General features: G+C 31.2%; 2 protein-coding genes across 4 annotated transcripts; one reads left to right on the forward strand and one right to left on the reverse strand.

Annotated features, from left to right (window-relative positions):
• The first annotated feature begins 2075 nt into the window (after positions 1–2075).
• LOC129918370 (KAT8 regulatory NSL complex subunit 3) lies at positions 2076–16102 on the forward strand. 3 transcript variants are annotated; one of them, XM_055998854.1, is made up of 8 exons: positions 2076–2575; positions 5211–5518; positions 9487–10013; positions 10078–10375; positions 13777–13924; positions 13990–14209; positions 14319–14372; positions 14457–16102. In XM_055998854.1, exons 1-8 carry the CDS (start codon positions 2414–2416, stop codon positions 15995–15997), a joined length of 3258 nt encoding a protein of 1085 aa, XP_055854829.1. In that variant the 5' UTR covers positions 2076–2413; the 3' UTR covers positions 15998–16102. The 3 variants fall into 3 exon arrangements, with proteins under 3 accessions (XP_055854829.1, XP_055854830.1, XP_055854831.1); XM_055998855.1 differs by having other exon boundaries at positions 13990–14161; XM_055998856.1 differs by lacking the exon at positions 14319–14372 and having other exon boundaries at positions 2077–2575.
• A 3049-nt stretch (positions 16103–19151) lies between these two features.
• On the reverse strand, positions 19152–24133 carry LOC129918201 (caspase-like). Its single transcript, XM_055998597.1, has 4 exons — positions 22668–24133; positions 19630–19905; positions 19422–19557; positions 19152–19328 (listed from the first exon to the last, which is right to left on the reverse strand). The coding sequence occupies exons 1-4, from the start codon at positions 23755–23757 to the stop codon at positions 19262–19264; spliced, it is 1569 nt and encodes a 522-aa protein (XP_055854572.1). The 5' UTR covers positions 23758–24133; the 3' UTR covers positions 19152–19261.
• Positions 24134–24229: the final 96 nt, after the last annotated feature.

A 24229-nucleotide genomic window follows, 5' to 3' on the forward strand; every position in this document is an offset into this window, starting at 1 on the left:
TGTGGGACTCTTAACCACTAAAACCACCTCTTTATCAGGACCAATCTTGAGAGATCGACATCAGATTTTTCTTTCTTAACTTTGTAAAATCACTTTGGGGGAAGTTTAAACTTTTAATACTTTCCCATGTTTTTTTAGACCATAAGCTCATGAGGCTTGGTTCTTCTTAATCTTCGAACATGGTTTCTTGTATTCAAGACGGACACCATTTCAGAATTGGTATGACTTTGCAGTCTCTGATTATGCGATACAGCGTATTTTTTAACAACTTCTGTAACCGTTTCTATTTGTAAGTCACGATGTAGATCGCTATTTCTTATGTACCAAGGTGCATTAACTATTCCACGAAGGACTTTGTTTTGGAGTTTTTGGATGATTTCGGTATTTTTTTTCTTTGTACAGCCCCATAATTGGATACCATAGGTCCAAACAGGCTTTAGTACTTGATTATACAGCATTATTTTGTTTTGGGTTGATAAATCAGAGTTGTTACCAAGTAACCAGTACATTTTTCTATATTTCAAGTTTAGTTCTTCTCTTTTCTTTCTTTCCACTTTAGCTTTGCATCCAAAGTCATTCCAAGGTATTTGGCCGTATTGGCGTAAGGTACAGCTTGATTATTATTGAATATTGAACTGGAGTGAAATTGAACAAAATCGTTTCACTTCAGCTGTGTACAAGGCTTTAAGCCTACACGGAGAAAAAAGACCACACAGAATTAAGCCGATGCCACCTTAATTTAAGTGGATTACTGCATGTTTTTTTTTGTTAAGATGACTTCCACCTTAAATTAAGGTGACAAATCACATTAATTTCTTGAATACAAAAATTAAAATAAAAAAAGAACTGGTAGCCACCGGGGATCGAACCTACAACAACTGTTGGATTACTAGGCGAGTGCCTTACCATCGTGCTATCTGTTGGAAATGAGTAAGATAAACTGTAACTAAAGCTAAAGTGTGACTATAATTTTAAAATTTTAATTTTTTGTCGGTTTTTTAAAATGAAAATTCACATTAAAATATGATGAAGTTCACATTAAATTTAACTGAGTTTAAGTCAACTAATTTTAAGTGGACATTTTCTTATTTTAAAGTGGTGAAAAAATGTGTGCATCGTCTTATTTTAAGGTGAAATTTTTTTCTCATTTTTGGGTGGCGAAGCATTTCGGCGTAAGTCGACTCGTGTCAACGTAATGCCGACTTTTCACGAGTCGATTTTAGCCGCACAATTTTTGTCGTACAATTTTAGTCGACTAGGATTTTTCAATGGGAATTGTCACTTTAGTTACCTGCGGCTTACGTTCACACGAGTCGACTTAAGCTGAAAAGCTTCGCCGCAAAGTCGCTGTGGATTTTGGAAACCTAGAAAATTTTTCATTTCGCTTCAGTTGCGTACTAGGATTTAACTTTGATTTTTTGAAGTCATTTCGCTGTTTAAGCCTAGTACGCAGCTGAAGCAAAACGAAATTTTCCATACAAGATTTCGCTAACGAAATCTTAAACGAAATTAAATTTGTTTTGTTTTTGTTCTAAAACTTATTTTCTGATGTTTTTTCTTGAATTTATTTATTTGTACCAATTTTTTATTATTTTTACTTTGCTATAATACCCGATGGTATATTTTCGTTAACATGTTCGCTGTTGACTTTGGAGACTTCAAAATTTTTCGTTGCGCTTCAGCTGCGTACTAGGCTTAAAATAAGATGAAGTTACCATTAAACTTAACTGAGTTTAAGTGGAATCACCTTATTTTAAGCGGATATCATCTTATTTTAAGGTGGTGAAATTTTATGTGCGCATCATTTTATTTTAAGGTGCCTTTTTTTCACCGTGTATAATCTGAAGAAATTCTACACTTTTTTTTTGTTCGGTTTCAAAAAAAACACAAAACACCCTATACTAGATTCCATAAAAAATCCCAACTAAAAAATTATCATCTAGTACAAATAAGATTTCCCTTCCAATTTGACATTTATAAAATATCCCAAGTTATCTGTCAAGAGACTCCATCTCACAGAGAAAACATATATTTTTTGATGCAAATCCTAACTGTTCGTCAATGCACCTTTTGTCTATTTTTTTGTGATTATTTTATTTCAAGTGTAAACAAAATATTTCTATTTCAAAGTTTTGTATATTGAAAAAATAATAAACATTATCAACCATTTAATCTGCCATTAAGAAACTCTGAAAATCATAAACTTTCCAAAAAAAAAAAAGAGATCAACAAGAAAACGCATTCCATGGGTACATTCTTGATAAAATTGACAGCCGCCTGTGCTCATCTCGGTTAAATAGTTTTTGCGGTCTTTGACCAAAAAGAATTTATTAATTTATTGCATATTTCTATCTTTATTTGTTGTCCATTCAAATTAGAGTTAAAAAGTAATAAAAAAAAAAAAAAAACAATCATGTCGGATGCTTATATGAAATTTTATCATGAATTTCTGCAAAAGAAAAACACTTTTACTGATGGTGGTAGTAGTGGAGGTGGTGGCGATGAAGGGGAATCTAAATTACCAAAGGAAAAAGAACAAAAGAAAGGAACATTAAAGTTATCGAAGGAAAAGAAGGTATGTTTATAAATAATTTATTTATAATTAAGATTTCGCATTGATTTCATTAGAATTATCTAAATTTCTTCATATAATTTTGTTCATTCTCTATGTTGTTTATATGTATGTAAACGTATAAATATGTACATATATCTTTTTACATTTGTCAAATAAATTCACCTCACATCCACATCTAGTACATTTATATTTTGTGTCTTTTTGATTTGTTATGTGACGTCATGTAACTGGGTATGAACAGAGATGTTAAAGAGTAACTTGTAGGATTCAGGTGTCTAATGCCCGATTTCACAAAGATTATTCAAATATATTTGTTCAGCTAAAGCGGATTGTGGCACAAAATTGGTTTTCGCTCAACCAATGTAATTTTAGAATAATATTTTATATTTTAAAATGATAATTTAACGTTTCTCGATTTTTGTCTTGTTTTAATTCTTGTATACGATTTTATTTTTGTCAGCATTAATAGCTTGTTTTCACTAGAGCCCAAATGAGATAATTTCGCAAATGAGGTCAGTTCAGATTTTTCTATAGAATTTGACATTCGAAATGAGATGATTTGCGTAATTATCTCATTTGGACTCTAGTGAAAACAGATTATAAGCCTAGTACACAGCTGAAGCGAAACAAAATTTTCCATACAAAAATAACACAACGAAATCTTAAACAAAATTTAATTTTGTTTTTTTTTTTTGTTTTAAAACTTATGTTCTGATGTTTTTTGATGAATTTTTATTAATTTGATTTTGACAAAATACTTGATGGTATTTTTTAGTTAACATGTTTGTCGCTTTTGACTTTGGGGACTTAAAAATTTCCGTTTTACTTCAGCAGCGTGCTATTTTTAATCATGATTATATTCGAATTTTAAACTGTTCTTTTCCTCAACTAAGGCCATGTGCGAAATGTGTTAAAATGTTAATTAAAATTTGACGTATGTTTAAATTTTAATACTAGCGTGGTGAATAGAATGGGTTAAAATTTGACGTTTCTCAAGATATATAGATCAAGATACATTTGAAATTATCTTTGTTATAAAACGTGGATATTTTAAGAAATGTAAAATTTATTAATACAAAGTATGTACATACTTCATATTATTATTCGTAATGAAGTAGGAATTTATCGATAAAAATAAAAAAGACTATGTGAAATTGAGAATTTCTTACATTTTCATACTAGAATATTTAACTTTATATTTTTTTCAGCTGGGTTTTGTTAAAAAAAAAAAATAATTAAATATTAAACCCAGAGTTGTAAGAAATCATTTTTTGTATGCATTTGTTTTCCATTTCATATTAAAAAAATTATTTATTGCAAATAGAAAATATTTATTGCAACTGAAAAAAAATTTGAATTTAAAAATGATTGCAAGTGAAAAATATTTGCATTATAAAAAAAAACTGAAAAATATTTGCATTGAAAATCAAATTTTTATTGCAAATAAAAATATTTTGCCTTAAGCTAAGTATACAGTTCTTCCAGAAAAAAACCAATGCATTTCTTATGGGAGAACTTTTTTTAGATTTTTTCCGAAAAAAAAATATTTTTTAACTCACCACTGCTCTAAAAAAAAATTATACTCACCTTGATCTTTTTTCTTGCAAAACAATGTGCAGAGGCAGACTATTGATTTTGCGGAAAAAAACTTACAACACTGTCATCTGTTCACCACATATATTTTTTTTTAAAGAAAAAAATTTTATTGCAAATAAAAAATTTTCTGCATGACAAAAAAATAAAAATTTTATTTTCAATGCAAATATTTTTCAGTTGCGATCTTTATTAATGGAAAATTCTGTTGAAGGCAATAAATATTTTTTTAATGCAAATATATATCACTTGCAATACATTTTTTTTAATGCTAATTTTTTCAATTGCAATAAATATTTTTTTTTTATTTCAAATGCATTTATTTTTAATTGATATTTTTACAACCCTGATTTAACCCAATTCACACACGGCAACTTCAAAAAAACTTGAAAAAAAAAATTCATATTACGAAAATAAATTTTCAACAAATTAACCTCAATGACATCCCTGTTGACATCAACAACAAAAAAAAATTACCCTCATTTTTCTTATATTCACCTTTCACCACACTTGACTTGTTCTGTCCGCGACGCCATGTTCGGTTCAGTCGTCTCCTCAAGCTAAAAAAGAACAAAAAATGTGAACAAAACATTGAAAAATAAAATAAAAAAAAGGAAAAAAGAAATTATTATTCAATTTTGTTTATACCGACGGCATATTGTACATATATATAATTAATTATTCACCTTAGTAAAATTATTTATAAATTTAGTAAATACAAAATTAAAAAAAAAAACAAAAAAAAAAATCTAGTTCAATTATCCAATCCTTTTGAGAGAAGAGAAAAAAAAAATCCATTTTTTTACAACACTTACAAATTTTGTGCAATTTTTTTTTTAATGAATTTATGGAATAAATCAATGAAAAAACCCATTACACTTTTTTTTGTTATAATTTTAAAAATAAACTGAATACAATAGAAATTTAGTTGTTATTTTAAATATTTGAATTTATTTTAATTTTGAAAAAAAAACAATTTTTTAACCCACAATCGATTTTATAATTACCTAATTTACAAAAAAACAACATTGCAACACAACAGGATAAAGTGGATCAGCATTTGTCGTCGTCCGATATGGAACATAGTTATACACGTGATTTGCGACCACAGCCCGTCCTGACGGGTCTCGCTCCGGCGCGCACTCTTTTAGTGCGACGTCCGCCGCAATGTCCTTCCTGCCACACTCATCCGGCCGATGAGAATAACGATGGCGATGATGCAAATCAGCCAATTGTGCCGTCTTATAATGAGACTGCAGCCAAGGACGCAATGAATGAGTGTGCCCGCATTGCGAAGAGTGTCAAGAATGCTAATAGTGATGACCAGAATTGGGAGGAACGTGTTAGCCAGTAAGTATTTTTCTTTTGATAATTTGATGATCTATTTAAAATTACTTAGCTATGGCCATATCCTTTATTAATGATTCAAATGTTTGCTACTTCTTTTTGTTATTTTGAAAGAGTGTTTTTCATTCTGATGACTATAAAGATGTTTTTTTTTTTTTATTATTAAACAAAATACACTCCTGCTCAAATTTAACGCACATCCTATTTATTTTAGGGTAAAGTGCTGCTATTACTTTATGCCACAGTATCATGGTTATTTTCACAAATGAGACAATAGTGATCTTAAATTCAAGGTGTGGAATAGAATGTTTGTCGGGAAGATTTGGGGAGAGATTTGCTGAAGTCTGTCTGTTAACTCGCGAACCTTTTAAAGAAGAGTCATAAAATTTCATGGAGTTAAATCTGTTTTACAACACCTACGGAGTTAGCGAGCCTTTCTAGACCGCATCCGGTTCCAATCACCCCTAGATTTGGTCTACAGTTTAGTCTGATGCACGATAATGCATGCTAGAGTAGTTTGAGAATATCTTCAAGATTTTAATATTCCAGCTTCGGATTAACCACACAAAAATCTGGATTTGAATTCAATAAAACATGTGTAGGAAATATTGAAAATAAAGGGCTCATTTCATAGATAATTCAAAGTGCTATAATTCATACTTTAAGAAAATCCCCAACAAATCAAAAGTTCTTCAGATATTTGAAAAAATGTCATATTGTCTTAACCTTGCGAGAAGAACCCGGACTTTGACCGATCATTTTTTAGATAATTTAATTGATAATAAGTCTACCCTCGGACATTTTTGGTTTAAATGAGTAAAAATGGAGTTATAAAATAAAAACGGCACCGACCTCTTTTCCAAGATGGCGGCTGTTCCCGATATCTTATCATCCCAAAAAATTCACTTTTACGATAAGGACATTCACCTAAATACGTTCCATGAAAAAAATTTGTCCCGCGAAAAGTGCAATTTGATTTACTAATTTCCCTGAGCTATTTTGTTTCAAACTCATTAGAGTATTTTTTTCGTTTTTCAAGAGAAACTTTTCGTTGGTCGCGGATTTTACAAGAATTGTTTTTCAGTAAAACAGTAAAAGAGTTGGTATTAAATGTTCTTCTATGCAATAGACCAAAGCTAATGGCTCTCCGTCCATCCATTCGACCCGAATTTATAAAAATGCACATACACAAAATTGCACAAAAGGCCATAAGGATGCAAATAAATTTTTTTGTTTGTCATATTTAGTTTATATTAAATCAATGTTGTATGTTTACTTTAAAAGTCTAAAAGTTACCAATTAATACGATTTTATCGAGTTTTAAAAACTTGCTTTTAACTAAAAAAGTCAAAAATTTAGAAAAAGTGCTAATTTTTGAATAGGTACATTTAAGTTGTTTCTTGACAAAAAAAATTAAAAATTGCATATTATCAAAGGATTTTACCTCTTCTATATTTCATTAGTACAAAGTTTGGACGTCCCGGCTACATACACAAAATGCCCCTTGATTTAGTAAAAAAAAATAAAATTGTCAATTTTTTAACTTTTTTTCTTTGATTTTAGGTTAGAATTTTATACAAAAATAATTTTTAAAATTTTTTAACCATCTTAACTTGACAGAAAATTTAATTTGCTATGAAAAGTGTCTTTGAACCATTTCAAAGTCAGGCTTGGTTTTCGAGTTAAATCAAAAAAACTGAAAACCGACAAGTGTTGCCGTTTTCTCAGAAATGCACCAATGGATTTAGTAGCACTTTTGGCTGGAGTATTCTTGTATGCCAAGGAATCATAATCGCCAATAAAAACTCTTGAACGAATTTGTTCCATCCAAAAGGGTCTATTCAATAGACTATATAATCAGTTTTCAGACCTTGAATTGTTAAATTTGGTTTATCTTTTTTTTTTTTGGTTGATAGTACTGTTGCAGTTTAGCATTTTTTCGACTTGCTAAACAATCAGCAAACACAAAAAAATGCACCAAAGAATTTTAAAGCCTTTTAAAAATAAGATGCAGAGTTATAACTTCAGAAGAAAAATGTGTGCGTTAATTTTGATTACCTCATTTCAAAAGCCAAATTCTATAGAAAAAAATTTAATTTGAAATCTGAACTTAACTGACCTCATTTGCGAAATTATCTCATTTGGGCTCTAGTGAAAACAGGCTATAAAAAAGATCGTTTTCAAATTCTTTGTTACTATTTATATACTAACTGCATCCAGTGCTAGCACTTTAGAAATGGGTAGTTCCGGAGCCAAACAGTTCCTGGAACCAGTTTCTCACTCGGACACAGTTCCACTAGTTCCACAAAATGAATTTAAACATTTCGATTCAGATTCAATTCGATCCTTAAATCGGACTTAGTGCCGGTTTGTTCACAGTCGATTATCTTTTAATCAAGGATTATTCCATACAAAAATCCTTGATTAAAAGATAATCGAGTGTCAACAAACCGGCCCTTATATTTTTTGTTTTCATGAATACCCCTAATTTAAATTTTTTTTACGTGGACTTATACTACTTTTAAAAATAATGGTTTAAATCTTGATAGTTCCTCGGATATGTTTCTAGCGACTAGTTCCGACCGAAAAAAGAACCGTTCCATGTTCGTTCCGGCTTTGGAACTATTTTGCGCATCTCTATGGCACTGGTATTCTTTCCCAAGGAATAGTTATTTTGCTCTGAAAACCTCTGTTTTTTTGCATTCAAATTGTAATATCTTTCGTTCTAATTTCATCTTTGGCAACTTTTATACATTTTTGAAATCTGCAATAACACGGCAAGTTTTTAAAATAATAAACCAGGGTCACACTATAAAAATTTTGTTCAGGGTGTTGCTCTGAAATAAAAGTGAGAAATTGAGTTTTCATAAAACATGGAACTGTTATTTCATTTGCAGCAAAATGGCGAATGAAATAAAAAATATTTTGATTAATTAATTATTTCTTATTAAAAGGCAATGTTTTAGTGAAAGAATTGTAAAAAACAAAAATCAATAATTATGAGCGGAGGAAGCAAAATGCTATTGCAAAGTGGGGATTTATCGAAATTTCACAAAAACTGCATTAAATCGAAAACCGTAAAGATTTGGGATGAACAAGTTACCAAATTCTGAGAGCCCTATCAGCATACTTCGTTTGATCCATTACTTTTGGGACACCCTGTATGTACCTTCTTATGGAGGCTTTCACGCGAACAAATTGAAAACGTTTGAAAAAAAACGACTAAACGGGCCGTTTAGCCAGTCCCGGGCTTTGTGTGAAATGGCCTAAAGAGTTAATCATTTTTATTTCAATAACTTGAACAAGAACCAATGCAATCGGTAGCAAACAGATAGATCCTTAAAAAAAATGTTGTTCTTTTTGCCTGACATTTAATGAACTCCATTCAAATATGTACATTTCCTACCATTTTATGGAATTATATAAAATAAACGTACCTACTCATGAAATTATATTTCAAAAAAAAATTTTTTAATTTTTTGGTCAGGTAAAATTCTTATCTTATTAAAACAATAAGTTTTAATATATATTTAGGTGCCCCTTAATAAACTTATTTATCGCGGTATTTTCTCGGATAGATTGAAACTAGATGAGATAATTCCAATTTTTAAAAGAGGGGATACAAAATGTATTCCTTAGTATATGTAGATCTATTTCTATTTAAACGTTTTTCTCAAAAAAATTAAAAAATTTTGTGGAATCAAGAATTGATAACTTTTAAGAGAGTATTTCGTTTTTCAATTTTAGGCAATTTGGCTTTAGAGCTAGAAAATCGACGGAAGATGCAGAAAACAAATGGTCAAAATAGGTGTCAAAATTAGTGAAGTAAAATATATTTACATGGTAGTCCCGCAAAGTTTCGTCTTTTTATAAATTATAATTATTTAATTTTGTTATATTTAAATTTAAAATTCTAATTTGTTAAAAAGAAGAAAATAAAAAATTAAAAAAAAATATTATGTCTCTTACAGATCCGGTTGGTCATCGGTGCAGTCAAAATTGTTTGAGAAAGTAGTCAGCATTTTGGATTCCGATCAACTGGGACGTTTGGCCAACACTGGAAGGCCACACGAGCCGGTGCAGCGTCGTGTGGTTGTAGACAAATCGGCTCAACGAATGAGAAAGGCTCTCGCCTCTGTTCAATGGGAACCACGCATCACCCAATGGTTGCATGGTCTTCTAATGGAATGTCTGCCACCATCTTATATGGCATCGTATTTGGACATTTTGCAAACCCTTAAAGCAAAACTTCCCACTCTCATTGATAAAATGCTATTTGGTAGACCGATGAACACCAGCCAGGAGTTATTGGCGCCTGTACTGAAGAAGCAATGGGAACCAACTTTAATCACACAGAAGAGTCGTAAATTGCCACAGCCGGCGGTCATTATTGCACTACCATCGATGCCGATAAGTGGCCCAGTGCCTAGTCGCATACAAAAGTGGTATCAACATTTGGCTACGATAACTCAAATTGTCCAAGTAACGTTACCATCAGGTGGTTTTTTTTTTGTCTTTTAATTTTACGACTATCTTAATATTGGTTTGTTTTGTTTATATAGGAAGTTCAATGGCAAAGCAACCATTGGATAATATCGCTGAACAAATTGTCTCATTGACAAGATTGAAAATCCAAGAGCTACGCAATGAACAATCGAGTCGAAATATTATTTTGATTGGCTTTAATGCTGGAGCTGCGTTAGCTCTGCAGGTTGCCATGGTGGAAAATGTTAGCAGTGTTGTTTGCATGGGTCTTGCTTTTAATACACTAAATGGTGTAAGAGGTACACCCGATGATCGTATTTTGGACATAAAGGTGCCCATATTGTTTGTTGTTGGACAAAATTCGGCCAGATCTAGGTTTGTAAATTAAAATTGTGTGATTTTGTTTTTTTTTTTTCAGTTTTGTGTCTTAAGCTTATTGTTTTGGCCTTGGGTTTTATCCGCTAACGCGATACCGATATTTGAAAGTCAAAAAACGAAGATTTTACTCCATAAATTGTCGTTTATTGACTATCGACTCTGATCTGCTTGGTGTCTAGTAAAATGAAATTTTTTTTCATTCAGTGATAAGAATTGGCAGGGTAGGTAAAAATGGCGAGATGCTCCAATCAGATTTTTGGGCCGTTTTGATACGAACGTACTCAAAACCTCTAATTAATGAGTAATCGCCGGTGGAAACGGTGTAGTGAATGTAGTATTTGACTGGTAACCAAGAGGTGTAGATTCAAGTCTCACATTAGGCAGCATACTTTAATTATTTCTAGCTTCAATTGGACGCCATCCGTAAAATTAAAAACCCCCTTATATTTTTGAAGTTGACAAACCCATCCGTTAAGGTTATGTTAGTTTTCATTAACGTCGGAAATATGCGTTAGTACAATTGTCTTTCTGCTTTGAGGCCCTACTCTTAGTTTGTTGTTTTTTGTTCCGAAACTCAATTCTATTCGAAAGTGCTTTCCGTTCCGCTTTTGAATAAGTACTCTGTAAAAATTTCGAAATGGAAAAAAAAGTACTTAATACTGTTTCCACTAACGGATTATAGTCTAGTAATTTTAGGTTTTATCTGCGGAAAAATTCCTACTAGGCTCGATTTTGGTATAGACCTTCGTTACGGCGTTGTTATGAAGATGTGAAAAATCGACATTGATATCGCGTCCGCGTTAGAAGTTATAGAGGTCAAAAGGTCACGAAAATCAGTTTTTCGCATATATCTCGTGACCTGTTGCTCGGAGGTCAATAGGGTTCTATGGAAAATCTGTTCGTCATAAAATTATCTACAAATATTGCCTTATGCATTTCTGTAAATCCAACCGATTTCGGACAATATTATAACGTAGTCATTCAAACTACATAAATTTGTTCAAAGTTTCGATATGACTCTTAGAAGTAGTCTAAGATTGATTTGGGGTGTTTTGACCCTCAAATGTTTTTACCCTGAGACCAAAACGTCTCAGGGTAGGTAAGTTTGACCTGAGGGTCAAAATTAATTGCTAAAATTTTATTAAATAGTTAGTTAGTAGCTAAGTAACTTAGTTAATTAGTTAGTTAGTAAGTTAGTTAGTTCAAACTTAGTTTGAATATCGATTACAAGTGAAACTTATTAAAACGTATTAATAAAAAGCAAAAGAGATCACACATGTATTTTTCAGTATTCAAATACTGAATTATTCACTCTTAAATAAAACAAACCTATTATTACGTATCATGTATTATGCCTACACTTGAAACAACTCTATTCCGAAAACGGTTGGATTTACAGAAAAATGGATAAGTTAACATTTGTAGATAATTTTATGACGAATAGATTTTCCATATACCTCTATTGACCTATGAGCAACAGGTCACGAGATATATGCGAAAAACTGATTTTCGTGACCTTTTGACCTCTATAACTTCTAACGCGGACGCGATATCAATGTCGATTTTTCACATCTTCATAACAACGCCGTAACGAAGGTCTATACCAAAATCGAGCCCAGTAGGAATTTTTCCGCAGATTGGAGTAAAAAATGCCTAAAATTACTGGGCTATTAGTTTTTTTGGAATTTCCAATCATTTCTAATGTCGAGTTCCTTTCGACAAAAAAAAAGATCGCATCAAAATCGATGTCAATGCGTTTTATGTGTCATTAACAATGTTCCGAGCATGTTTTACTAAACAAAAACTCGATTTCAAATCAATTTTTTTTTAAGAAATTCGACATAATGTAATGTGATTAGTCAAATTAAGTGATCAAAACAAATAAAACACGGGTTGGGTAAGAAATTAGTAAGAATTAGTTTAATATAAAACAAAGGAAAATAGATTTGATTGATAGGAAAATTATTGCATTTTTGTAGGTTGGCATTCCATATTTAGCATTTATTTTAGATACAAATCTTTCATAAATTGTTGGATTTTTCTCTGTATCAAATCGGTATGCAAAAACGTAAATTTTAGCTTGAAGATTACCTGTATACCATCATTAAGATTTTTTCTTTCAAACAAATAGCATTTTGAAACATTCCTTGTGTATTCCGCTATCACATTTGTTGTAGAAACAAATTTTCCGTTTTCCACTTTCGGAATTTTCATTTCGAAAGTAGTATATATTTCATTCCGCTTTAGAAATAGACAGTAAAAAATATTCGTTACGGAAATTTATTATTTTCGAAACGAAATACAGAGTAGGGTCCTTTTTGCATAATTGAACACCCCAATTCTGCAGAACGTTTGCAGGCCTGCTTAAGTACAATTTTCCGTTTTCGCTGAATGAGCTTTGTAATAAGGTTAAGGGTTGAGCAAAAATATTTTTACTATAAAAAAATTTGTAACAGTGCCTATAAGAACTGGTTTTATTCTTCCAAAACATGTTCAAATATTTCCGATAACTCTTTTATTTCCCGAGGTATCTTATGTTTCAGTTTATCAGCCAAAAAGAAAATTAACTTGCTTTATATTGTCAATTGAGAAAAAGTGAGGTATCAAAGTGCAAAGTTCTATGACATTGATTGTATGCAGTTTTAGTGGTTAATCATTGATATAGTTTATTTCTTTGTTTTAAGTGAAAATAAAAATAACTAAAAATTATCAGCTATGGACCAACGTAAATAGAGTTTACTGAAGTAGTTTTTAGAATTATACTTTTAAAAATATCAGATATATTTGAGGTTAAAGTACGAGTTTTTTTCGAGAATGTATTGATTTTCATGGAAATGCGAAGCGTTGTTTTACTTTTGTGTTTGTTTGTATGTTAAGAATATCCTATGCAATATAAAGAGTCAAAAGTTTTAAAAGAACCTTGTGCATTTCCACGAAAATCTATAGTACATATTTAAGGGTTTGCTTTTTTAAGTTTTTAAAAATATAGCTTAATGTTAGGGAACTCAGGTGATGCATTTAAGATTATTAACATGTTCAATTTTAAAATGCAATCAAATTTATTAACATTCCCAAAGAATGTTAACAGGTTTTCACCCCCAAATAGACTTATACACTTTCATTATACACCGTTTTATAATAACCCGTAATAATAATAACGCTTTTTTGAGCTTGTGATTAAAAACATAATAAGAGGATGGAAATATCTTTCTTTATTGACCATTAGCTCATTTTTTTTCCAAAAGTGGACTTATACCAATTTAAAAAATCGGCTCATATTATGAAATTGTAACCAACTATTCCGCAAAATACATCTTTTCCGGGAATATTTATTAAGGCTGTTTTACCTTTTTCCTCACTATTAAACTACTATTTTTATTATACATATTTCATTTTAGCCAAGAAGAAATCGAATCCCTAAGAGAGAAAATGCATTCAGATTCAGCTTTAGTTGTTGTCGGAAGTGCTGATGATGTGTTACGTGTTCCCAAAAGTAAACGTAAAATTGAAAATGTTACCCAAAGTATGGTTGACACAATGGTTATTGTAAGTTTATTTATTACTCAATGTACTCAATCTAAATCTTAATTAAATTAATTTATCTTTTGCAGGATGAAGTATATGAATTTATAAAGAAAATTATATTACATCCACCTGGACCAAGAACTCCGATTGTTAATACTAATATTCAACCACCAGTAACGACTATCAAGAAAGTCAGTCCAGCTGATACCTCAATGAACCAACGTAAAAGAAAACAACAAAATACTCCAACAGATGCAGGTCAGACAGCTGCCAAAGTTAAATGTGGCACAAAAACTTTACATCAAAGTAAGTTTTGTAGTTATAATTTTTGTTTTCTTTTTTTCTATAAACAAATAATATTTCCTGATCAATGTGTGTGTGTGAATGTTTGTATGAATTTAAACAAAAACAAAAGAAATCCCAAGAAAAACCAAATTCCTTCAAGATCCCTTCCTTATCAAACGTAAAGGTACAAAAATGTTCTATCTGTTTACTTTAAAAACGCTAAAAAATTGATCAAATTTTCATTGAAATTTGTTTTTATTTATTTTAGTTGGAAGACCACGAACAAGGCCACTGCCCCCGGAAATATCATCTGTTCCACAATCCACTCCGGTCAAGCCACCACCAATCAAACAAACACCACAAATCATCCAACAACCATCAAATGATGATCTTAATCTGGCCATTCAGAGCATTTTGGGTGATGGTGATACACCGACCAAAGCCAGCGACGAGTCTCGCAGTGAAGTTACCAACTTTGAAATAGTCACCCAGCCAAAATCTGCACACATCAAAACGATTCTAGGATCGGGTATGCGAGCGGGACAAGCATTATCTTTAGGTACCGGCTCAAATACAAAGATTAAAATGATTCCCTCAAATCAATTTGTCCAACTCAAACCACCAATCCAGAGTCAAACAAAGATTTACACAATTAAACCAACATCTTTGGCACCCTCGCCAACAACTAGCGCTCCCACAGTCTCGGGCAGTCAAATATTCACAATCAAACCCAATACATCGGTTAATCAAGCGCAAATTATGAGTGTTGGCGGTCAGTCAAAATTCACAATTCTCAAAACGTCTCCCATAAAGACTGGACTTGGATCGACGACCATTGCATCATCCTCCAGTAACACCACCACAACCAATGACTTAACAAACATATTCGATATGCCAATTATATTTGCCGACAATGATGGTAATCTCACCGAATCGGTGTCAATTTCAAAAGCACCTATTACAACATCAACACCTATTGTTTTGACACAGCCTTCAGTTACGCAAAACAAAGGTGGTACTTATGTTATCAATACATCAGCTCTTCAACAGCAACAACAACAACAATTACAACAGCAACAACAAAAACCTAAAACCAACAAAGTTGTCTTTATTAATCGAAACACAATGAAACCATGTCCGAATATAATATCTCGTTCTCCGAATGTGCCACAATTGCAAAAGTATGCTAAAGTAGTTGTGAAGAATCCGAATACATCAACTTCAAGTCTTGTATCGAGGCCAGCCCAAACACAACAGCTAATTAAAACCTCGGACAGAATTATCAAACCTCTAAATCTGCACGGCATTAAATCTACATCTCCCTTGGCTTCGTCCGTAACACCCACAATGCCGTCAACGTCGTCTCCAGGTATTCTCAATTTGAAACAATTTCAAATTGTCAATATGGATCCGGATAAGAAGAAATTTATAAAATCTATTCCACCAACTACACAAAATACAACCACAACAGCTACCATTACCGGTAATGTTGTTGCTGCTGGTGCTGTTGTTGGTTCACCGCAAACACTCAATAAAACTGTATTTATCAAGCAGAGCGGATTGAAGCCACTCCCTGACCATTTGAAACCGCAATTTTTGGCCAAAAACGTAACAGTTCGTAAACTTGTCAATTTGGTACCAACTGCAAAAACATCAGGTGTCATAACAACAACTGTGTCCCAGTTGCAGTCTGGTGCTGCAGCTGCAACTGCTAATTCCACAGCAATAAATAGTGGATCTGTTGTCACACCAACAACAACATTATCATTATCAACGATCTTGAAGAGTAAACATCATCAATCGATGTAAAATATTTTTTTTTGGTTTTTTGTTAAAAAATAAATTTAATATAAAATGTATTTTATGAAAATACTAATAAATCAGATACAAATATCTATTTTGTAGTTACAATAATTGGTTTTTTTTTTTTAATTACTGTAATATAAAAATGAAAACTTGAACTCTTTGTACATAAAACTCAATTTAGAAACTTTTTGGTGAAAATTTCAACACCTCGAAAAGGTTATAATATTTTAATAACATGAAAGGCTTTCAAACATGGGATATAGAAAATGAATAGTTACCCTTGAAATTTATTAGCAAGACATTCTTCAGGGGTACTCAAATGTTCAATTTAAGTAACAAGAAATGTTGGCCTAAAAACTCCTGGTCCAGGCAAATGAAAAAACACCAGCATTCAGTTGGTCTCTTAAATGGAACAATACAAAACCGGGCGAAAATTGAAAAAAAAAATCACAATGCAAGCCAGAAACGACACGAATTTTTAAAATCCAACAGAAAACTTCAGCCTCTAATAATAATTGTAGTTGGTGAAAAATTTAATTATAATAATTTTTACGTGTCTTTGGACAGTATTAAATTTAAATTACATACATATATTTAGACTTACTTTTTATTTTAAGTTTGTATATACATATATTAAAAAATCAATACCCACCAAAGTGATTCTTGGTATGGTTTTTTTTTTACAAATGTTTACTTTAATATTCAAGACGGTAAAAAAAAATACCTTCTGTTTCAACTTTATTAAATGATATCAATGCATTAATTAATCAAATGATATCAATGTATTACAAAATACATTTATAACACTGTGCAAGTCGAAATTCTTGACAGGCGCGCGAATAACTGTTTCGCCATATTTCGGACCCGAGAAATCCATTGGCATCATTAGTTTTTCGATTTATCGGTACGACTTCGAACAAAATTTTTTTTGAAAGTTTTTTCAATTATTTTGAGAATTTTCCATTGTTTTTAGTCATTTTTCAATCAAAAACATTGTTTATATTGGTAATAATTCTGCTCAAATGTTATTTGCTACCAGTAGAAAGACATTGTAAACAATTTTGAACAATTTATTTGAAAGTTTAGTGATTTTTTTTGAAATTTTTTACATTGTTATCATATGGTAAAATAATTTGGAAGTATTGAAACTATCGATAGTTTTGTGAAGTATCGATATACTCGATATTTTTTTGTTATCGATGCTATCGATATTATGTCAAAGTTTAACCAACACTAAATTAACAGTTAAATTAATTTTTAATGGAAAACATGCTATGTATTTGTGCAAAAGAGAACATGTTTTTGTTTTTGTGCGAAAAAACGATAACAATGTAAAAAATTCCGATTTTTTAAAAAAAAATTAAAAAAAAATCACTAAACTTTCAAATAAATTGTTCAAAATTGTTTACAATGTAGCAAATAATGTTTGAGCAGAATTATTAGCAATATAAACATTGTTTTTGATTAAAAAATGACTAAAAACAGTGGAAAAATCTCAAAATAATTGAAAAAACTTTCAAAAAAAATTTTGTTCGAAGTCGTACCGATAAATCGAAAAACTAATGATGCCAATGGATTTCTCGGGTCCGAAATAGGGCGAAACAGTTAATCGCGCGCCTGTCTCAAAAATTTTTTTCAAAAAACTTGCACAGTGTAATTATAAAATTACATGAATTTTTTTTTTTTCAAAAAGGATTTTCTTTCAGCTATGACATCAGTTAAGAAAATAGGTAAAACTGAAAAAAGGTAAAATAGGTAAGTTTTATGTTAGGGTTTAGGTAAATTTGAAAATTTGCCTTAGGGAAATAAGCTTAATTAGCCTAAGACTAAGCTAGCTCAAAATTGCCTTAGTTAGCCCCCGAAATATGTAGACTTATTTTACACCGACTTTTCTCCTGGGTGTAGTGTTTAGCAGATACGTTGGACAGTTATGATCCCCTTGATACATCGAGATCATAACAGCGCCGAGAAAAGGAAGAAAAAGAAGACTCAAATGTTCAATTTCTTAGGTTTTTTGTTCTCTGGAAATAAATCCCGTGGGACTTTTATGATCGTACCCAGCAGAGGCGGCAATAGACCAAAATGAGGCGTGTGTGAGAGTAAATTTGCGGGCCCCTTAGGAAAATGATTTTAAACTATCATTATGAAAAAAATTAGGTATTATAATTATTAGCCATGTAGGCTTTCATCAAATCTTTCGTCCAAGTTCAAAATGTTTATAACAAACTTAAGACAATAGGGTACATTTGACACCGGGGCACATTTGACTTTGCGTTTTTCGGTATAATCGGGCCCTTAATAAAGAATAGTTTGGATGAAGAAAGAAGCTTAGTTTGATTTAAAGAAATTTTGTGATATTTCGCAGTCTTTCATTAACTTTTCGTGGAAAACCAAGTGTTTTCGTGTTTTCTGTACTTCTGATGTAAGCGATTTATGAACCTAATAAAAAAGTTTTTTTTAATGGTGAATCAATATTTTGATAAAGTTTAGTAAAATAAAACCAGCTTGTAAAAAAATAGTATTAGTTATTGAAAAAAAAAAAAGAAAAACAGTTATGAGGCTCCTTCGGGGCACCTTTGACTTTTGCAATGTGAGCACAGTTGTACGTTGATTTTGGGGAAATATATACACATTAAATAAATTATTTAAAAATAAATCGACATCGATTGATTTTGAATAAGATTTAAATGGAGGGATTTTTTGAAATATTTTATGGTTTTTTGTTTTTTCTTCTTTTGATATATATTTTTCGTTATATTGTTTAGTAGATTGTTTAAAACCAAAAATTTATTTTTTTTAGATCCGCTGATAGTTTTAAAAATATATTATGCACACGATGTAGGGTTAAATCCACCATTGTCAAATGTACCCCTTTTAAAGTCAAATGTGCCCCGGTCCCGGGGCATTATTATTATTTTTTTTTTTATGTTGAAATGTTGTAAAACAAAAAAATTTACTGTTAGTATAATTTTGAACAGTGAATAAATCAAATAAAAAACAAAACATTGGAAAATATTACCTAACAGTTTTCGAAAATACAGACCTTTAAAAACTAAATTTCAAATGTACCCCCTTCTCCCCTAGGTATTTCACTTCAATATATGTAGATGAAAAACGAAATGCACGACTCAATCTCACGAACTTGTTCTTAGATTTCAATTTTGTTTAATCAAAATAGTACAATTTATTTTATTAGATCTTTATTATATTTTTTTTTTCTTCTTAATCACAGGAACTGCTTTTTATAAATTTTTTAATCATAGCTTTTCATATAAAGTCTCCAAAAACATACGGTTCTGTTAAGGTTGTTTCATATGACGGTATCTGAACACTCCTTTAAAGAAAAAAAAAAAAAATAATAAGAAATTTATAAGACAATCTTTGTTTTAATTAATAAACTATTGTTTTTTTTTTTTTTTGTATTTACCCCGATTTAATTTTAACATTTCTTATCACCATGTCCATAATGTCCTTGATGTTTTTCGTTTTTCCATGCGTCTGCAATAGTTCACAAAGCGATTGAATAAAAAGTGAACCCTTTTCAGTTCGATAGGCAACATATCCTTTAAAAGAAAATTATGCATTTATTTTGTTAAAACTTAATTTAAAAACAAAAATAAGAGTAAAAAATGTACCTTCAAATGTACTATAGCATTTTAATATTTCATCTGGAGTACCATTTGGTTGTATAGCATCTTTGTGGAATTTTCCGGGCTCCATTGAACCCTTGCAAGCTTGTATGAATAGAAGCTTTGGCTTTGATCGAAGTGAACGATTTCTTAAAATAGGAAATAGAACTGTGTCATCTATTGAATAGCTGCCATCTTTGGCAGCAACAGTCTCATATCGTGTACCATGGGTGAGTATTACAACAACAATACAAGAAGCATTTGCATAGTCCTTGAGTTCAACTGTAAGAAACAAAAGAAAAATTAATTAAATTAAAATTAAAAAAAAAAAAATATTGAGACAAAAATGTGCCCCTGCCTCTGCCTGTAGGAAGGAAAATTCTAGTATGAATTTAATTTAACCTAAGGGGAATCCCGCAAAACGATTGAACCGATTTTTATAAATTTTAATATATCGTGTAGGTCTGAGTATCGTCTGTAACCTATTTTGCATATTGCTAGAAAGTTTGTTTTTTCGGATAAGCTTTGGTTAATTATAAAAATTACCAAGTTTTGTAATTGTTTTTTTTTTTTTTTTGGTTCTGACATTGAATAATCTAGCTAGGACATTTTTTGGTTTTGGTATTGATTAATCTAGTTCGAACATTTCTGCTTGTATTTCAGCTTCGGTTGAGGTATTACATACAAGCTTCTTTTTGTTAAATTTCTTCAAAAATATTTAAACAACTTATTGGAAGTTGTTAAACAAGTTGAAACTTCTATAAACAATCGAATTCTGATCAAGCTCTATAAAAGCTATTACCTGCAAGATTTCTATTTACAAAAGCTCTGTTGTATTACAAATTAATATGTACAGGTCGTTTCAAATAAAAAGTCCCATGGAAAATTGAGCAAAAATAAAAAAAAACTCACTCGCTCACTGGAAGGAATCATTTATGAGGCAGCTGAACTTTTTCTAAAATTACGATATAATAATAAAGAACAATTCTTGAAAATGCTTTTTTAATTGATTGATCCGTCTGAGATTCGCTGGGTCAGCCTCAGAAAGCGGAGGCAAGTCTCTCTCGGCTTGCATCGTTCCATAACCGCGGGCTATACAAAAAGCATACAATTATTTGAATCATTTGAAAGCAGTTGGGGTGAAGATGCATCAGAAATATCCAGTTTATATGACAGCAATTCATAACTTAAAATTCTATTCACATCTTTTTATTTTTATAACTGGGCAGTAAATACATCTTCTTTTTATTTCTCAAATATTTTGGAGTCATCACCATAGAAATCATTAATAAACAAATTCAGATTTTTCGTTTGTTTATTGTTTTCTCTTGCATTTCATTCATTCAAACAAGCATGATTTGTTGCTATTTTTGAGTTGATTTGTCCTAATAAGGGCCAATTTTTCAACAGTCAGTTAGTACTTATTCCTAAGGATAGAGAGAAAATCAATTTTTCAACAAGCAGATATAGCTTATTCCTAAGAATAAAACTATCTGCTTCTTTCAGAGACGAATAAAAATTATTCTAAGGAATAATCTCAACAAAAATATTGTGTCAGTTGTAAAAGCTGTTTTGAAAGAATTTTTAAAAAAATACAGTGGAACACAAGAAAACAAAAACAATCATGAATAAAAATGACGTTTAATTTTAAATATTTTTGAATTTGACAATGGGCAGGTTCAGAAACGTTAGGTACTAAATATTTAGGTCATTTCTCGGTCTCTGATTGGTCAGCTGTCAAAAAAAATCTTTCCAATTTAGGTAATTTTATTGGAAAGCTAACTGGAAAGTTAGGCAAGAAATTTTTCCCTAAAAATTTAGGAAAAAAAGTGCATCATCGGTTATTATTAACCCTTAACTGATGTGTTGGGTCCAGGGGACCCACGCCTTTTTTAAAAATTAAAAAATACCCGTTGTGACTGAATTTTAAAGTGCAAATTTTATTTTGAAAACTAATTTTCCCATTTTTTTTTTATTTTTTAACTGCTTTAGAAAATGTTATATTTGAAAGTTTTATAAAGAAATTTGTAACAAAATTTAATTTTGTATTTTTTTTTATCATTTAAAAACACCTGGGTCCACTGGACCCACGATTTTAGATACGTCAGTAAATTTCACCACATCAGTTAAGGGTTAATATTATTTATTCATTAAAGTTAAGTGAAATTTAGTGTCTTGTCCATGAGATCGGTAAAATACTTAAGTAAATTTCGAAATTTGACACTAGCATCATATCAAAACTAATTTAGTCAATTTACTCAAATTTCCGTTCAGTAAATAACGTTGCCTAAATATCTAGCCCCTAATATTTCCTGAACGTGCCCAATTTTTTTTTGTTATTTTGTAGAATAAATTATTCTTGATTGAAAAATTCAATGTTTTTATCTGATTGTTTATGAGCCTAATAACTTTATTCGTCGAACAGTTAACTGACTGTTTATTAGAAGATTGAAAAATTGGCTCTAATCCAATAAAGTTGAGTTTTTTTTTTTTTTTTTTTTGTTCTAAATTTTCTTGGAAGAGAGAACATAAGCTCAGAGACAGGACTTTTGATTTGAAACGAGCTGTAATAGTATACTATAGTTTGTATAAACAAGGATAAAAGTGAATTTTTGTAACTTGGCCTCCATAAAACGTTGAGCGACATTCGGGAACTACTACTGCTAAGGTTTTGCTGTTTCAGACAAAAATATAGAATATTTTAATAAGAAAAAAAAAAAGTTACACATACACCATAGTGACCGAAAAATCGTAAATAGATTCTACCGCCACTTTATCATGTTTTTTTTTTTTTTTTGACAGCCTACCCGACAAACAATTTTGGTTCTATAAAGCTTTACAGATGCAATTGTTGCTTCTGTAAAGCATTATAGAAGCAAAATTGTTAGTAGGGTAAGACACTATACAGTTATTCTTTTTAAATTTTATAAAAATAGTGCTAAAATTTCGCAGCTATTGTATTTAAACTGTACGAAAAATATAAAGAAATCATCCCAAAATAAACCGTACATAAAAAATTTAAACAAAAAAAATAATTTTCTTACTTTTTCGAACTTTATCTTCCACCTGCTTCACTGTTAGATTTTCATAAAGATTCACCTGCATTTTGAAGGCCTGAAAGGTTTTCTTCAAAAGTCGAACATCTTCAATGCTTCCAATACGAAATTCCTTATCCGGACTGTCAAATTTATCATTATGGAATATATGAACTACTCCAGGTGATTGTTTCTTTTTCACCACAGATGGCGCTGAGGTAGTCTGGGTTAGTGATGGCAGTACTGAAGTTTTCAACAAAGAGGTACTCGGCTGTGGTTGAGGGTTACTAGTAAATGACACAGGATATGAAGATGTCGGTTTCGCCGTGAATGTCATTGGTCCCGGCGATGATGATGTATTTGACGATTTCGGTGTCAATATGCTAACCTTATTCCAAGTTGGATTCGAAGTAGGTTTGGCATTTTCAATTGATGACATTGGATTCCATATTGTCGATGTGGTTTTTGTTTTTGGAGACGATGAAAAAAGTCCTTTCGAAGTTGTATTAATACTTTTAGCTGGACCAAATGGTGACGAAGAAGAAGAAGTCTTTTTCTCTCTCATCGACGATGTAACACTTGTTGCCCTATATGGAGACTGATAAGTTGTTGTGACAGTTGTGACACTGCTCGACGATCCAGCAGGCAATAATGGTGTTCTTAAAGTGGGTAAGTTAGCATTTCGATAAGGTGACTCATATTTTGAACTAAACGGTGTCGCATCTATTCGTCGAACAATAGATGGTTCTGTCTTCTGTCGAGGTGGTAGAATTGCTTTTTGTTTTGATACAGCTCCAGCTCCCGCCCCCCACTTTGACGACGAATCCATAAGAGAAAGTGCACTACCGCCTGATTTAGGTTCAAGTTCTCGCAAAGTTCGAGTTATTTGCGAAGAAAACTCTTGTTTCTGTGAAATTGTTTGTGACGAAGAAATTGTTATTTTCGTCTTGGTCGATGACGAATTCGCCGTAGATTTATATTTCGATTCGAAAGAAGTTATTGCACTTCCCGAAGACGTTTGAAAACCACCATCAGTTCGATAGATAGTAGTTGTAGTGTTTTTCGATTTGTCTTTGTCCTTGGATTTTTTCCAAAACATGATTGAAAAAAATATAGATATTCACTTAAATTTTCACTCGATAATAAAATAATAATTTGCAACTTTTATCTGCAGTGCAAATAGAAAAAGTACGGAAAAGGGGGATCTACCACAGAAAAAATAAGCCAGCTATCACAGATAAGATAAGATACAATAGAAAATCGATAGATAAAAATATTTCAACAAGGGGTGATTCGACAGCCGGTTAATTTAGTTGTTTTTATTCACTTGACTTGGGTACATAATTCCAAGCCGGAACCACCCGATCGTGTTGAAGAAAAAAACTCGATTAAACAACCTAATCAAAGTTGTTAAACTACAACCAGTACAATGCTGTATCTCGGCATGTGTGCCTTTTTGTTCATACAAAAGGTATGATTCAGCTCAGAGAGACCAAAGTATACAAAAAAAAAAAAGATAAAATTCGTTGAACTTAATAAAATTCAGAGAAACCATTTTAATGATGAATTTT

The sequence above is a fragment of the Episyrphus balteatus genome, chromosome 4 (genome assembly GCF_945859705.1).
Source record: "Episyrphus balteatus chromosome 4, idEpiBalt1.1, whole genome shotgun sequence".
In the NCBI taxonomy this organism is placed as follows: domain Eukaryota; kingdom Metazoa; phylum Arthropoda; class Insecta; order Diptera; family Syrphidae; genus Episyrphus; species Episyrphus balteatus.